This window comes from Oenanthe melanoleuca, chromosome 4 (genome assembly GCF_029582105.1).
Source record: "Oenanthe melanoleuca isolate GR-GAL-2019-014 chromosome 4, OMel1.0, whole genome shotgun sequence".
Lineage (NCBI taxonomy): Eukaryota > Metazoa > Chordata > Aves > Passeriformes > Muscicapidae > Oenanthe > Oenanthe melanoleuca.
The window spans coordinates 16,093,179-16,109,636 of record NC_079337.1 but is presented as its reverse complement, the minus strand read 5'-3'; the positions used below and the strand labels follow the sequence as shown (position 1 = coordinate 16,109,636).

Here is a 16,458-nt window from a genome sequence, read left to right as displayed (position 1 = left end):
CCTCATCACTTTGGTCTGCATGAAGGAAACCCTCCTCAGCACACCCCACTGAGCTTGCTAAGGACCTCTAAGCAACATCCACAGGTGTTGCTGTTTTTTTTCCAGCTGGGGACCAGAGTTACATCCAGGTGGGCACACAGCTGATTAAAGCAGGTCCTAGCCTTCATGCTTGTGTTTACTGGTTTTTTTTTCCCCTAGCCTTTGTCAGGTGCTTCTCATAATTGCCCTAAAAGAATAATGAACAAACCTGTAGATTGAGAGAATTTGGGTGGTTTGACCTGTAAAAGGGAAAGCTTAGGAGTGATGTAGTTGCAGCCTTCTTGTACCTGAGGGAGTCAAAACGAAACATGGAGAGGGACTGTTTGCTGATACCAGTCCTGCAGTGAGGGGTTCATGGTTGTGAGGCACAGTTACCCCTCAGCACCACTCTCCTGTGATCCCATGCTATTGAAGGTACAGCCCAGGGTGCTGAATGCAGAGTTTACTCCCCTTCTCGTACTGCCAGCTGGCAAGTAATTTCCCAGGCCTACCTAATACTATGGTAATTTTTTCATGTTAATAAAATATGGTTGAAGAAAAAAAATCACAAGCATGAAGTATGGGTGACGACTCAGCAGGGGTGTTTCTGCAGTTCCTCAGGGAGCCAGCAATTCCTTCTGACCCTGAAACAAGAGATTGTAGGTGACAGGCTTTTCTTGGTTTTGCTTTTTTTTTTCCCTTTCTTTCTTTCAACTGTAAAACAGCATAATATCTTATTAAAGCTCATTGTACATCACCTTATTGGTGTATTGAGTCAGGGAGTCCACAGGTTAATCCCATGATGGGTAATGAAACATTACTTATAACTACATTTAAGACTTCACCTCTTCATTGCCCCACATAGTGCCACTTGCTGTATTACCTATGTGAACTGCAGCACTCAATTCACCTTCTCTGGACACTACTTATTATTTTATAGGTCTCTAACATGTCACTTCTTCTGTGCCTTTGCACTAAAAATATTTCTAAATGGCTCCTAACAGGAAAGTCTCTGCTTTCATTTAAGAAATCCTTTATGTCTCCTTATTCCTTGCTCCCTGGGAGAAGCAGCATGGTCCCAAGAAAACACGTGCCATGGAATGGGAACTTGGGATTAAGCCTCCTTGGAATGTTACACCCTTAAACACTCATTGTAGCCCAGCCACTTTCCCAGCTGCAATGCAGGGAGCAGATGCTTTCCCTGCCCCCTTTGACCAGGCTTTCCTCAAGGTATTGCAGGGGATATGGCTCATGTGATTGAAACACAATGTACCTGGAACTGGGATTTTCTTGTAGGATAAGGCAGCAGAAATCACCACACACGTCCAGGAGCTCCTGCCCTTGCACTGGCTGGTAGCTCCTTGCTGCTTTGTTAAACCTCCAGCATGGTTTGTAAGCCCTGGGATATTTATGTTGACTTTGACACACTACCACTCAGATCTCCCGTATTAGGGTTGCATTGTTTTTTATATGAAATATTGCAGCAGCTAATTGCAATTACCAGAAAGCATATACAAGAGAGCTCGTTGATTGCCAGTAGACAAAGACACTTTGGAAATCTTGGGTTTTGCTCTAGATGAAAGCCTATAAATTTTAAAATAGCAACCACGTTATCGTTTACAATTTCCGTTTGCGAACAAATTCCGCTAAACAAAATTGGCGGCTGATTAAGTAAACATTTATACATAAATAAAACAGTGAAGATCTCTTCAGTTGTTGAGATGCAGCCAGTTCAGTCTCTCGTAAATAATACAGTGATGAATTCTGGCGTTACAGTGCATGATAAAGCTACCTAGCCTCAGAGTCTTAGGCAAACTAATCCATAGGCATGAATCAATCAGTTCATTTCAGTCACACCAGCGTTATATAAATGTCACCAAAATCAATGCCTCGAAGATATAACAGATTAATAAGTCCTCATGCGGTACATCTAACTGGGATGCAAACCTACAGCAGATAACTTCACGCTGAACACAGCTACACAAGTAGTTTGAATAAGTCATTTTAATAGAAAACTCAAGGGCAGGCCTGTAATGAGCAGGCGTGGATGAGAAAAATCTGGTGCATTATTAATTTCAGACAATGCCGAGTTCTTTTTCATAATGTACATTTTATTAATGCTTTCTGTGATAGCTTTTCATACCGGTTCACCACCAGGAGTACAGTAATTACAATGTATTAAGATTCATTCCATGCCTGAGGAGTAAGGAAGTCCAGTTACGATATGGAAAGCAAGTGAAATGTCAATCAGTATTGACTCAGGGCTGGATTAAATCAAAACTCTGCCGGGTGGGCTTGGTAACAGCACCTCCCACACACAATTTTCAGTGATTATCTGCCTCCCCCTTCTCACTGCTCATCTCCACGTGTGACCTGTGTGCCATCGATATGGATGCAGTGGGTGGGATTCATCATTTTTATTAGGACTCGGGGTTGGTCTGGCTCATCTTTACAACTGTCAGTTGTGGGGCGTCAGCCACTTTAGGGTTGGAGAGAGACACTGGAATTTATTGTAAACACCTCCAAGAATAACTAACTCTTCTAGACATAAAGGCAAGGGTTTAAGGTATGATGTGATTGTCTGGGGAAAGGAACTAATAGTGAGTGCTCCATTAAAAAAAATCCACCACTCGACCCAACCCAGGGGAGTTCTGCTTTCCTGCCATCTAGTAAAACCAGGGAATATCTTCTTTCCCGTAATTGCTGCCCCTGTGTTTTCCCCATGCTGCTCCTCAACCCTCCCCAGGGTCAGGAAGCCTTGGGTTCAGGATTTAGCATTGCCCTTTGGGGCCCTAGAAGCTGTGAGAATGGTCCCCTCATGTCTGTGAAAGATCACGAACTTTCAAACATTTTGGAGTTATTTATTTTGCTTAATGCACTAGCTGACTTTCAGCACATTTCCAGCACAAAGTCAGGGTGTGTTGCTCATATCTTTCACTATTTTTCTCCCTGGAAAAAAGGCTAGCAGCCTTCACTGGGGAGGAAACCACAGCCTCCCTAAGATGATGGGCAGCTTGCCTGGGGACACTATAAAAGGCTGGAGAAGTGGGCAAAGGAAGAGGTGTCCACATGTGGCAGATGAAAGCACAGTGCCTCCTGTGCACTGGTTTGATACATAAATAAATGGCCTGATAAATATATAAATCACTTGGCACTGGCAGTTGTTAGGTCTGAATGGTAACACACACAGCTGGATGACAGGAGGTATTCAAGTATTCAAGTGGAAAAGACTATCCCTGCAGCTCACCTTGGACCACTGCAAGCAAATTACCACTCTAGATGCCCACACCCCTCAGGAATTTGAGGCAGCTTTCCATTTCTGTTGATTGCCCACTGTCCATTCCTTGCAAAGGTAAAGGGGCTTTGGCCCCAGTGCTGTGCTAAACAGTGCAACAGTTGTTTCATGCTATCTGCTTCTTCATGGGGAAGACACTTCACCCTGGCACTGCTTTCCTGCAAAATGCTAAGCTGAAGAGAAACTTCTATGTCCATAGAAAGTTACTGGGGGTAATTTTCAAAAATATCTGTTTTCTTCTCACATACAGGCTTTTTTCTGATTTCAATTCCTAATTTCACTCTCTTTTCCTAACTTCCCTGCACTGCGTGAATCCGAACAGTTGGACTCAGAGTAAATAAGGCATAAGTGAGCTTTGGGTGGTGAGTTATGAAAGGGAAACCCCAAAGCTCCATCCTGCCAGCACCCACGCTGGAGTGCAGCCCTGCTCTGCTGGCAGCGTTTGCAGATGAGCACTGTGCCACGCCAGGGGACAGTGGGTGACAACTCAGTGCAGAGCAGAGATGTATCAGCTCTCACTCAGCCAACACCATCCCCCTGCCTGCCAAGCCTCATTCCCTGGAGAGATGTGGACACTACCCTGCATTTGTGCTACTAAAGCTGGACCTAGCATTGTTACTTATGACTCCTCGAGGGTGCTGGGGTGTATAAAGGGCAGCACAGCACACACACCCATTTTCTCTCCTCTCTCATGGGCACAGCACACACATCCATTTTCTCTCCTCTCTCAAGGGCACCGCACACACACAGGGGACCAGCAGTGGCCAGACACAGCCACAGACACAGAACTGCACAGACAGGCACTGGCTGACATCAACACAGAGCATGTCTAGGCATGCCTCCATTTACCCAGCCCAACACCATGGATAAGCCTTCAGGGATTGGTTTTTTCTTTTTTTTTTTTTTTTTTTTTTTTAACTGATGCCAAAAGCCTGGGGATCACCACGCTGATGGGGTTTTGCATCCCTCTGATGATTTCTGCCCATCCCACCCTCCTCCCCCCTCCCACCACTGCACCAAGCAGTCCAAGGAGTCCTCTGTGGGCTGCAGCTGAGTATTTACACCAGCAGAGACCATGGGACCAGTGAGTTCACCCTGTCTCCAGGGGCTGGGGAGGAACGTCTGCCGAGTCCATCCTCCTTCATCCATCCTGCTGCCCCCGCGGTGAGAGCCTGTGCCAGCCTGCAGCAGGCAGATCCCGTGGGCTCCCACACATCCATCCCCAGCTGAGCTGATTGAGAAACGCTAGCTTCAAGATACTAAGGCTCGTTTTTTTCTTTTTTTTTTCCTCAAAAAAATATTTCTATTTACACAAGACAATAAAATCTGAGCAGCTTTCCCCCGAGAAGCTTTGGCCAAGTGGAGCTGCTGCTGGACACATGCCGGTCCCTATTTACAAGCAGCAGCTTCACTTGACAGTACTCTGCTGGCACATTCAGCTTCTTCTGGTGCAAGGAGTACTTCTCTGTCCCTCTGCTCCTTGCCTTGTTGGCTCTTCGCACTGACAGGTCTGTATTTACAACAGCAACCTGGATCTGGCAGGTTCCCCTTTACACAGCCCAGCTTGAGAGCATGGAGAGAGCCTCAGGACGGTGGATTAAGCACACTCAGCCATTTTTAAGTCAGTGGTTGCAGCAGGTGAAACTAATTTCTTATTACAAAAGACGATTTTCACCCGTTCTGCTCATCCTAAAAAAAGAGACGAGCGGCCAGACGGCGAGGGCGCTGCAGCGGGAATCTCAGCCGGGCTGTCTCTCCGTGGGGATGCGAGGGTTTGCTGAGGGTTTGGTCCAGGCCAGCTGCTCCAGCCTCTCCTGGGCACGATCCCAAGGGAGGGACGGGTGAGCTGAGGCACAGAGGAGCTGGGGAGGTGCACTGGCACGGGGCAGGCTAGATGACACTGTCCTCCATGGTGACTCGCCTGAACACCGGCTCCTGCTTGGGCGTCCTTCCTCCTTCTGTGAAAACAAGGGGACAGCAGGTAAACCCCTGGAGCACGACCTCTTGGAACCCAGAGAGGTTTAAACCCTCTGTGCTTTCAAACACTAACCCCCCCAAAGGAACACTGCTTTTAACTGGAGGCCTTAGAGAAGGCTTCCAAATTTAAGTGGTGGAATTAAAAATCACAAATGTATGGTTAAAATAGAAGTGTGTAATTTCACACACTAGTGAAGAGTTTTGAATTTGGGGCTTTTAGAATATTATAATAAGCATGGGACCAAATAGAAGTTTTTAAGTATTGTCTCTTTCTGTCTTCCTTCCTCTTCATGATTTCAAGTATTTTTTAGTTAAACAGTGCTACACTACAGGCCACAAGTGTTTAGTTATTAGATCAAAACTATAAATAATATAAGTATTAATTCTTTATTAAACTGTTTAGCTTTAAAAAACCTTACAGCTAATTAAATTCAACTCCATTTTATTTGCTTTTAGCTAAAAGTGTTACAAAACTCTCTATACTATAAATAAAATTTAATAAACAATAAAGTCCGAACACAAAAAATTCATCTCCTTATTGTTTTTAATCATGACTCTAAGTAAAAACAACAACAAAAAAACACCCAAAAAACCAAATAAAACAAACAACCCCCCTCTCCAAAAAAAAACCCACCCCAAACCACCAATTAAGTAGTACAATTAACCAATTTACAGGACCCTGCAACCACCAGCAGCTATTTTTAAGATCATTTCCATCCCTAAACAAAGCAGGGGATGCCTGGACTTGCCTTGAATAGATAGGCTTGCTCAGGGAAGGTGAATGTATTTATGGGAATCTCCTCCCACGCTTTCTGCTGAATTTGGTGCTACAGTTTTGCCTGGCTTTGAGCCAGTAATTTGTTGTACAGCAGCCCAGGCCACTGCTGCCCACTGCTCTGCAGAAGAAGAATGAACTGAGGGTGCTTTAGCACATCACTGAGCTGCAGCCACCAGTTTGTATCAATAGGGCTTGCTCGAGCAAACTGTGTTTTCTGTTGTGTCTCTCCCCAACCCTTAATAATAAATATTCAGTATAAATGACTGCAGAGTAAACAGACTTGTTTTGATATCAGACATTATCTGAAGGGCACTTTATATCCTGAGTGCTCTGGTTTGCAGCTGCCTTTATAATCACTGCAGCCCAAGGGAGGAAAGCACCTCCTCTCACAAGCTCGTGTTGGAAGGACGCAGCCACACGCACTTTGGGGTGACCACATACAGGCTTATTCATAAATAATACTTCAGGGAGATCTTAAGATAGGCTAATCACATTCAAGAAGCATCAAGAGTTACTCTGGAGCCATTTTCTAAGCATAAATAATTTCACTCTGTTTCTCACTCTCCCCAAACTGCTCTCTGTGGCATCAAAGGGAAAGTGGTGGGGGCAGAACTGGCAACTTTTCAGGCATCTCCCAGCTTGGCCATTTTGGCTCATCTTTTGGGGTTTTTCTGAGGAGGAGGAGCTTTCATCCTTTCCTTGCTGCTCATCTTTTTTCCTAAGTAGTGGGATGCACTTTCTCCTTTCATTTCCACTGCTGTTAGCTCAGTGGGCTGCTTTGCATTGCAGTACAAACTGCCAGCAGTGGAAAATGCCTGGGTGCACAGTGTGTAAAGAATAAAGAAAATCAAAAATCCCACCTATTTAATATGTAGCACTCTTCTTGGCTGATATCAACAGCAGCTTAAACAATGAGGCTTTTATCTCTTAAGTTTGAATAAGCAAGCAAGAAGTGGGTAAAGGGAAGGTGGCCAAAGGGCAGAGCTGAGGTGCTGTACTCAAAAAAACCCCTCCTATTTATCAGCAAGGGACCCTCTCAAAAAAAAAAAAAAAAAAAAGCCTAATCAAAAACCAAACCCAAACCAAAAGGCTGCTTTGTTGGAAAACCATTAAACCTTATGGTTTTTTTTGTTTTTTTTTCTTTTTTAGGTAAGGAAACCAGGGGCTGGCCAGAGCATGCACCCGATAGCCACACCAAAGCTTTAGCTTGCTTCCATCACACACTGTTCTAATTCCCCATGTCCTTGCACTTCTCTGCAGCTGCCTACAGAAAGCACCTGAGAAACTCTTCTTGGCATATTTCAGCCAGAAGACAAAGCCTTGCCAGCAATAAAGGGCTTTTTCCTTTAATTCCCCCCCATCCAAAGTATGTTTTCCCACACCCCCTTTGCAGCTTTTGTGCAACCAAGTCCTCAGAGGTGCTTGGAGCACAGCTGGGAGTGCCCACACAGGGCTGCTTCTTCCCAAGTGGAATACCCAGACATCCTCCACCCAGTCTGTGGACCACTTGTTTTTCAACATTCATCCTCGAAAGCCATTTTTCAGTGGGTATCACCACAGAATCACCACGGACTCGTGCCCACTGAAAGGGACACACAGGCTGCAGGGCTCATGTCTGCAGTGATGTTTTCTGGCACAGGGACCAAAATTTAACTCTGCCTGAGATGCCTCCAAGAGAAGTGGGAGCAGACAGGCTGAAAACAGTTTTATTATTGCCATAATTTACCCACCAAGCACCCTTCTGCTGGAAATAACCTTTCCAAAGCTGTAACACAAGATGCAGTCCATTGTAAGAGGCAGAGATATCTGATCATCTGTACAAATATTGCCATCACACCAGCTGAGGAGGTTGTGCAGCAGCTATGTTTGTGTCTTCAAAGTTGCTGTTTGGGGTTTTAAGCAGCACTGCTAAAATACCAAGCATTTGCTTCCAACACATAATAATTGCTCTGTGTACCAATATTTTTTGTTTATTTATTGAGGTTTTAGCTTGGGTTTTTACATGTGTACAGTGTATTTAAGGAGTAGAAATATAAGAAAAGAAAATAAGTGGAGGGTAAAGAAATGAAAAGACAGAAAACACTTAGGATGATTTTTTTTTTTTTTTTGTTCTTGGCATTTTCCTGAAGAAGACTATCACCATCTGTCTGGTGTACCAAATACAATAAACAGTAAGCACCTGTAAAAAGCTATTTTGATGTGAAAAAGGAAGAATTCCAAGCTATCCTGGCTAGTCTCAATATTTCAGCTTTAAACAGACTGCCTCTTCTGAACTGATAATAAATGATCTGGTGTATGATCCATGCCTTCCCAGGGCTTGCCAAAGCCTTTGGAAGAGCAGAACTGGCCCTAAGCCAGCTACCTGTGCAGAAGGAAATGTCCCTCAGGCCAGAAAGGGGAGTGCTGCTGCCTCCAGGGCACTGCAGTGCCCTCCCCTGACTGCCCCAGGACAGTCACTGACCAACCCAGGGCTGCCTTCCCTGGGAGCACTGATCACAGATTTTATCCAGCTTCAGCTTTACCCTGCAGGATGTCCTCCACATGTCCATAACCAGAGAGCCTGCAACAACATGACATTTATATAATCTTCATGAGCCCAGACTATTTAAACCCTAAAATATTCATTAAATAAAATTTGCATAGAGTGTAGCTGAATGCAGCAGATAGCTAAAAATAAAGTACTTTTCTTTCTAAGGCTAAGGAGGAGATCAGGGTGTGACAGATGACCAAGCCTGTGCTCTTAGGCTTTCCTCAGACAGGTTTTTAATGAGATGAGCTATCTTTCTATCCCTGTTGACTAGGCAATTCTGCAGGGTATTACATTCTTCATACACTAGTGAGATCAAGGGCCCATGGGGGTGTGGCAGAAAGGCCAGCTGGTCAGGGAAGGGGGATGCAGGCAATAGGGACACACACAGAGAGACAGAAGGATCCTCAGGAGCTCAGTGCCTCCTCCCATCACCACTATTTCCCCTGGCCCTCTGAGGTATCTCACTGCTTATTATGAGGGGCAAGGGAGGAAGGAAAAAGACTGGTAAACAACTACAGATGTCAAGGAATTAAAACCAATCAACAGGCAGAAATGAACAGGACCATGGTAAGCAATTCTGCCTACACACTGCCTCCAAAGCTGTGATGGATACCCCCCATTCCCAGCAACCCTCCAGCCTACATGTCTTTCTTGGCATGTCTTTTGCCTTGTATTTCCCCTTCGTGTTTCAGGGAGACCAGTCTCTTCTGGCTCCTGCAGAAAATGGGTGGGAATTGCTCGCTGTACTCAAGGTGTCCTTAAGCAGTAAGCTGATGTGTAAGCTCTTTATGGGATAGTCTGCAAGGGGATTACACAGGAAAAACAACCCAGTCCTGCACAAATTAGGAGTGAGTGAAAAAAGGTATTCATAACTTTTAAGGCATCCTAAGATGATTTTCAGGAAAATGCAAAGCATGGAGCCTTGAACTTCTGCATCCTCCTCTTCCCACCTGCCAGACAGGCTTTCTGAAAGGGCAGCTCAATCAATGGATCAACATTGACAATCCTGACTCCAAACATGCCTGGCAACTCATGCTTCCCAAAGATGGCCCTTTGTTTTAGAAAATGGTCTGTGCATCAATTGATGTTCTCATCAGATCAAGCACTACCTGTTTGCCTCTATTTTGTCTGTTTTCAGCTGAAAGTAGGATGTTTGTTGCAGTTGAATGAAGGTTTAATCTTCTCCCTGTAAAGCAAATCTGGTTTGGTTTTCTTTGTTTTGTTTTGTTAAATGGAGCTCTAGAAAAGATCCCTCGAGTACAGGGCTGATTATCCCCTTCAACCCAGCCTACACAGTTATGTGCCCCAAGCATGAGTATGGATTTAACACCATAATCACTACTGCATTTTCATCATGTTTTTTTTTCTCACATTCTTGCCTTGGCTCAGCATTAAAAAATGCCTTAGAAATTCTGCAGCTTTCCCTCATACCCCAGGAGCATTGTAGGCACCAAGGACTTAACAGCAAGTTGATTTTCACATGTCTGCACAGAAGACACTGTTGCCAGTCACATAAGAATTGTATACAGTGAGCTACTTATCACAAGCACCGACCTTCACCATGCCCATAATCAACTATCTGACACAACAAAATCTGTTCTCAAGGGGAAGAAAATGACAAAAATAATCTGTGTCCTGCTCTCCTTCATAAAACACTCCCACTATATTAGTCTTAAACCATTTTTGGCTTAATAAAATTATTAATATGTATTTTCCCCTCTATTTTGTGATTCAGCTGTTTCCTAAGCCATAAGAAGCACCAACAGCGAATCCTGTGATGTCAGAACAGCCTGGGGACAGAAATAATCAGCTTGAAAATAAACAGTACATTTTTTTTTTTTTTTTTGCAATCAAAGCACTAATAGGCATGGGTAGGTCAGGAAAGAGGAGGGATGGAGGGGAAAAAGTATGAAGTCAGATGATTCCCCAGTATTCCAATAGGAAATGCTCCCTTGCTGTGATCAGTGCTTGGTCTCACATGGAGTTTCTTTCCCAAGGTGTTTTGTCCAGAGTGGCTGCAGGAAGGACTCAGGTGACTCCAACCAGACTCTTTTGTAGGCCATGAACACCACCAAACACCACCACCCCTGGTTCTCTTGCCCAAGAAGACTCTGCATTGCCCCAACACAAGGACAACCCTGGGATGGAGCGGAACTGCTCCACTCTGCTGCTGCTGCTGCATTTATCCTCCAGCACTGGAATAACTTGTTTAACATGTACCTCACTCCCCTGCTGCAAGTCTTTTGGCTTTTAGCCAGCATGATAGGGCTTGGATAGGCATAGTTTAGATGGAGGCAGCACCAAGCCCCTAAACCCAGGCAATGGGAGGACTTTGTGAAAAATTACTGGAAATTCATTATCAGTCATATCCAGAGGTGGTTATTTTCCTGTAAACCTTTCCAGTCTGTTCTGTAGCTTTCTGTATTCCTGATTGCACTCAAGGCATTTGAAGGGGGAGGCTGGAGGAAAGCAGTGAAGTGCCAGTGGGCCATTGGCAGAGGTGGGGCAGGATGTGGCCAAGGATGGTTGAGGGCGCTTGGCATATGCCCGGAGCAAGAAAATAAAGAGACACCAAACAACGACCAAGAAGGCCTAACGGGGACTTGTTTTACTCTTTGACATGCTACCAGCAGTTTTTAATCTCAGAAAACCCAAATAAAAATTAAAAAAAAAAAAAAGAAAATAAGAAAAGTAAGAAAAGAAAAAATTTACAATGGTTAAAAGATACGACACGTGAAACACTATACTCAAATCATCCGCGTGTCGTTGGCTACTTTATACAGTAGGCACAAAACAGACCTAGAATCACCTGCAACAAATGTCAACCAGTGTTGTTCTTGCCCCTCAACAAGTACCACCAGCCTGATATTTCTAGTCAGCCACAGCTGCATAACCTTTGTGCTTAAATTTCTCATCTTAGTCCTCCTTTCTTCAGCATTGCTCACCCATGCCATAAAGGAGTGGAGACTCATACTGAAGACATTAATGGAGAGAGGAACAACAACGACAAAAAAAGAGAGATTAATTGTACAGTACATACATACAGTATCTTCTAAATCGTGATCAGTTGTTTATTGGTTGGCAAACAAGCTTCACTTTTACAACAAATATTAGTAATGAGGTCATTCAACTGTTGAGACCGTACAAAATGGATCATAAATTAAAAAAAGAAAAAAAAAAAGAGAGAAAAAGAAGAAGAATTCATACTTCGTGCTGCTAATTTACCTCCAGAAAGCCTATGTTACTTAAAAACCCAGTCAAATAAATAAATTTCCTGTTAGGAAAAATAATGAACGGAGAGGACTTTTTTTTTTTCTTTTTTAATTAAAAATCACCGCAAAGTACTTTTTAGCTCACTACGTGTCAATCTATGCTCTTCTTAACCACTGCAGTACAAGTGCCTAAACCGGGGACCAGACTGAGCCGAGAAGGCCCTGTGCTCCTCCAGGGAAATGGCCATCTCCTGTGGAACCCCCCTACACTACAAATCCCCCTCTGGGTCCTGGGTGAGCCCCGAGGGCCTGGCTGAGGGGCTGCTCACCAGAGATGCTTCACAGGATTATTGTCACCATCGGCTGTGCACTGACAATGAGGAAGTTTGCCCTGCTCTAGTCTGCCAAAAGGTCTGCTGGCAACACGCCGGCTGAAAAAGGTTATACAGCGAGGAAATTAAAAGACTGCCTTGGCTGAAAAGAAATGGTGATGGTGTTACTAAAAATGGTCCTTAGAAAATGATGTTTGGGGGGGGGTTTTTTTGGGTTTTTTTTTTGTTTTTTTTTTTTCTTTTTTTGCCCAGTGAGTTTTTTTACTGGGATGGGAAGGGGACAGAGGGAAGGAGCAGTGGAAGAGGCAAAACAAAATTTAAAAAATAAAAATAAAAATAAAAAAAAGAAAAAGTTATGAAAAACCTTGCTCCTACTGGTAGACAAACTTACAAGACCAGCACAACAGAAAAAAGTTCTTATTTTTTTTTTCCACTACATTAACAGGGACGCAAGTTCTGGAGGAACAGAAAGCAGACTATATGTGCAATGCTAGTATCTGTACATTACATAGAAATTGTTCGCTTCTCTTTTTCTGCCATTAGTTTTTATCATCCGTTAATACAGCAAAATGTAAAATATGCCTTTAGCACAGGTTTCTAGGATTCCCTTCCGTCTCATTAAATTTGTTTACGTTTTGCTTGCTCCTGCAGCAAAGGGCGCTGCAGTGAAACCAAGTTGTGAGTGACCATAACCCATGATGTGATCTGGATTGGTAAGAAAGAGTTTTGCTAGCTTGTTTTACACAGCGCTCCCACCTAGATGCGTCATCGCTACTAGTTTCAAATGCACATTTTTGGCCTTTTATTATTTTTTTTTTTCTCCCTCTTAAATCAGGTCCTCGGTATTAAGAGCAACACAGCATCAAGGATTGTTTAAACAAACACGGCATAACTTGAGAAGGCCACGAAGTGTGCCGTTATCTATCTCTTTCATTAACATAATGAAGTCTGGAGGGAAGAAGGATGGGAAGATAAGTGGGGCACAGCAGTTACTGTCCTCTCCGGGCCGGCCTAAAAATTCCAGTAAAAAAAGTCTGAGAATTTCCTTTTGAACAGCATGAAGATTTAGGAGTACACACAATATTACCACTGTTTGGATTAACTCAGAACAGTAAACCGAGCGTTACGGAGAGGCTTTTAGTTGTGTCTTTGCTTAATTTTTGCTGAATCTTCTATAGACTAGTGACCAAGTGAGCGGGTCCTTTTGCATTGCCGTCCGGGGAGGTTCCCTCTTTGTTTGGCGGGACTATAAAACCGTCGCTGCTGCCTCGACCTAGCTGGTAGTAAGTGTGTAGCTGATGGACGTGGTTCCTGGAGCCGAGGTTGGGCATGCTTTTGTAGTAAACGTCGTCGGCATCGCCGCCGCCGCTTTTGGCTGGTGGAGGATCGGTCTGGGTGCTGGCGGCGACGCTTTCCGCCACGGGCATGCCAGCCAGCGCGGGCATACTGGTGTAGAGAGAATCCCTGTTGGGCGACTGCAGCTCGTCCGTGTGCTCGTTGGTCAGCAGAGGGAAAAAGCTCTCGCTGTTGTCTTGCGGGATGCGGCGCCGGCTGTAGAGGTGGGGCTGGTGGTTGTCCGCCGAGTACACGCGGGGAGGCAGCAGCGGGGCGTCCGACTCCTCGTGGATGAGCTCCAGGCCCAGGCTCTCCTCGTGGGTGAAGGAGGTGGCGTCGTCCAGCACGATGGCGTCGTCCTCGCTCCCGCCGCCCACGCTGTTGACGAGTTTGTTCATCAAGTTGCGGCTCTGCTCGCTGGAGCGCTCGTGGTTGTTCAGGTAGGAAGGGATGTAGTTGGAGGTGAGTTCCTTCAGGATCTTTTTCTCGAGGGCGTTCTCCGTGTGGTTGTACCCGCGGTCTAGGATTTGCACGCAGTTGCTGAGGTACTCGCCGCTGGCGATGCTGTAGCTGTTGCCGTGATTACCATTCAGTGGTAGAGTATCCGTGACACTTGTATCCCTGGCATTGTTCAGAAGCCCCTCTGAAAAACATTACACAAGAGAGGGTGACTTGTACAAACAGGACACTCATGCAGGATGTGCACACTCAAACCCCCTTCCTAGGCTGCCGCGGCTGCTGGGGCTGGGCAGCAAGGAGAGCTTCGCGGCCAAAATGGGAGGGCGCAGCTCCATCTAACCAGCTGGTGGTCAAGGGCTTCCCACCAAAAAAAAAAAAAAAAAAAATGGAAAGCACTGTCAAGTGTGTGACTTGATATGGCAACATCCAGCCAGAAGACTAAAATCTCCTGGCCAGCATTGTCCTACAGCTCTTGCGCTCTATGTATTCCTGGGGGAGCTGAAAAATTCATGAGTCTGGGCTGGTCCCAACTGCCCTGGCTCTAGGAGATTTGGAGGAAGGGGGCAATTCCTGTCAGGCAATTAAAAAGTATTTACAGCCCAGGCTAATCACTACCAAAACTTCATTTGGGAGTGTATCCTTCCTAGAGGAAAAAAGTCTGCTCTCTCCTTTTGCTGGGCAGGCTGTCAGGATAAATAAAGACATAAGGACTGAATGGCAGGATTCAGGGAGTAGCAAGGGGGAGGCACAAAGTGCTTCCCGGCCCAGGATTTTTTGGAACAAGGCCAAACGCCCTAGCTCTTCTGGATTAAGGGCACAATCAAAATTATTTACTCCACACTGGCCAGGTGGGGATTTTCTAATACAATTGATGTCAGAGGCACCTGTTCTGGGGTCTTGTGAAGCCTTTAAAAATAGCTCCTATTCCACCTGCAAAGTTAAAGCAGTGGGTTCAGCGGAGGGTACAGCAAGTACCATCACTGCCATGGTATGGTGTGCTCATGGGAACCTGTGAGGACTAAAAGGGTTTTTTGGAGGTGTCCCTGGCTTTAACTGCCTATTGCATCTCTATAGGTGTCTCAATGCTGACAATGGAAGGCTGGAGCTCAGCTCTTTCCCAAAGCACTACGGGAGATGGCAGGGAAGTGCTTTGAGAGCAATGCCAGCATGAGTGGGCAAGGGAGAAGAAAATCAGGCCCAGCAGTTAAGCCACCACGCATTCTTTTTTGGGATCACTGGTCTCCTTGGAAGGACAGCAGGCGTGGGGATGCATGAAATGACTTATCGACCTCTCAGCTAAGGGCTTCTGGCATTGCCAAAAACTGGCAAGCAACTCCCAGCAAGGCACAGTGGATCAGAGAAGCCATTAAACTGACAATTTCAGATGAACAGTTGCTCATACCATGCTTAGTACATGGCATGTGTACCTTCTGAAAATACAGGATTCAGTCTATATCTGCGATGGAGTAGTTGCTGTGTGTCAAGGGCTGGAAAGCGCTACTGAAGGCTTCTTCTTGCTTTTGAGTGAAATGCCTCAAATGTGCCGGTCACCTTTTAGGTTTCTGAAGCTTAGAGGGTGCTGCTGTATCCTGGGCTCCCCAGCAAATGAGGGAGCTATGCCAAAAAATCAACTAGCCATCACAGACATAGAGCAAAGCCGTTGATTTTCACGGTGAAAGCTCTCCAACCGAGTCACGATGCTTGGGGAGAAATGAAAAGTGAGCATTTTTGGGGGAGGGCCGTATGCAATGGGTGACAGGTACAACAGCATCTGTTTGATGGTTACGTTGAGTAACGCATGCATTGAGGCACTGAGCACTGTGCTCCTGCTGCCAATGCATAGATCTGGGGTTTGGTGCAGAAATAAAATGGGAGGCATTGCAGGTGAGAACAGAGTGGGGGCTGCAATGAAACGCGCCGTATAAAAATGCCATGACCTCGCAAATAAAAACATGAATTCGGAAAAAAAAAATTAAAATAAAGCATACACAACTAAAAGAGAAACTATGCTGGGTAAACGATACCACAAAAATGAAAAATAAACAAAGAAAGCACCATCTAATCTCATCTATATATATATATGTACACATACATATATATATATATACACATACATACATACACACGCATACACATATATATACATATGTCTATTCATAGTCTTTCGATTTCAAAACTGTGAGAATAATTTCCTTTATTAACTACATCATCTATATGTGATGCAATAAAAGTGAACTAAAAAAAATTACATTTGATATGCAATGTTTAGCTTTACTCCCATACTTGTCTCTCTGTAGGGCTCTAAACGACAGCATGAAGAAAAGGAAAGAAAAAACAACAAGTAAGCTTACAGCGACAGTAGGAGAAACATGAGTAAAAAGCAAATTGATGATATGCAGAGAAGAGAGTTAACGGAAATAATTTCCACTGCCCAGAATACATGAATTTGTTACAAGGTTTATTTCAGGTTAAAAATATTGACATTTTAGACAGAAAAAAAATATTTTACGCGCAATATTCAA

The 16,458-nt window shown here is 44.6% G+C and overlaps 1 protein-coding gene across 7 annotated transcripts in view; it reads right to left on the bottom strand.

Annotated features, from left to right (window-relative positions):
* Window positions 1–1,482: 1,482 nt before the first annotated feature.
* Window positions 1,483–16,458, bottom strand: part of ADGRL3 (adhesion G protein-coupled receptor L3) — a 480,889-nt gene continuing 465,913 nt past the window's right edge. For 5 of the 7 annotated variants that reach the window (XM_056489464.1, XM_056489458.1, XM_056489457.1 and 2 more), the window contains one exon: window positions 11,183–14,120. In XM_056489464.1, the coding sequence (XP_056345439.1) occupies window positions 13,315–14,120 (806 nt within the window). In that variant the 3' untranslated portion in view covers window positions 11,183–13,314. Of the gene's footprint in view, window positions 5,272–11,182; window positions 14,121–16,458 lie in introns of those variants that run through there. The other 2 variants (XM_056489462.1, XM_056489463.1) reach the window with 1 other exon arrangement.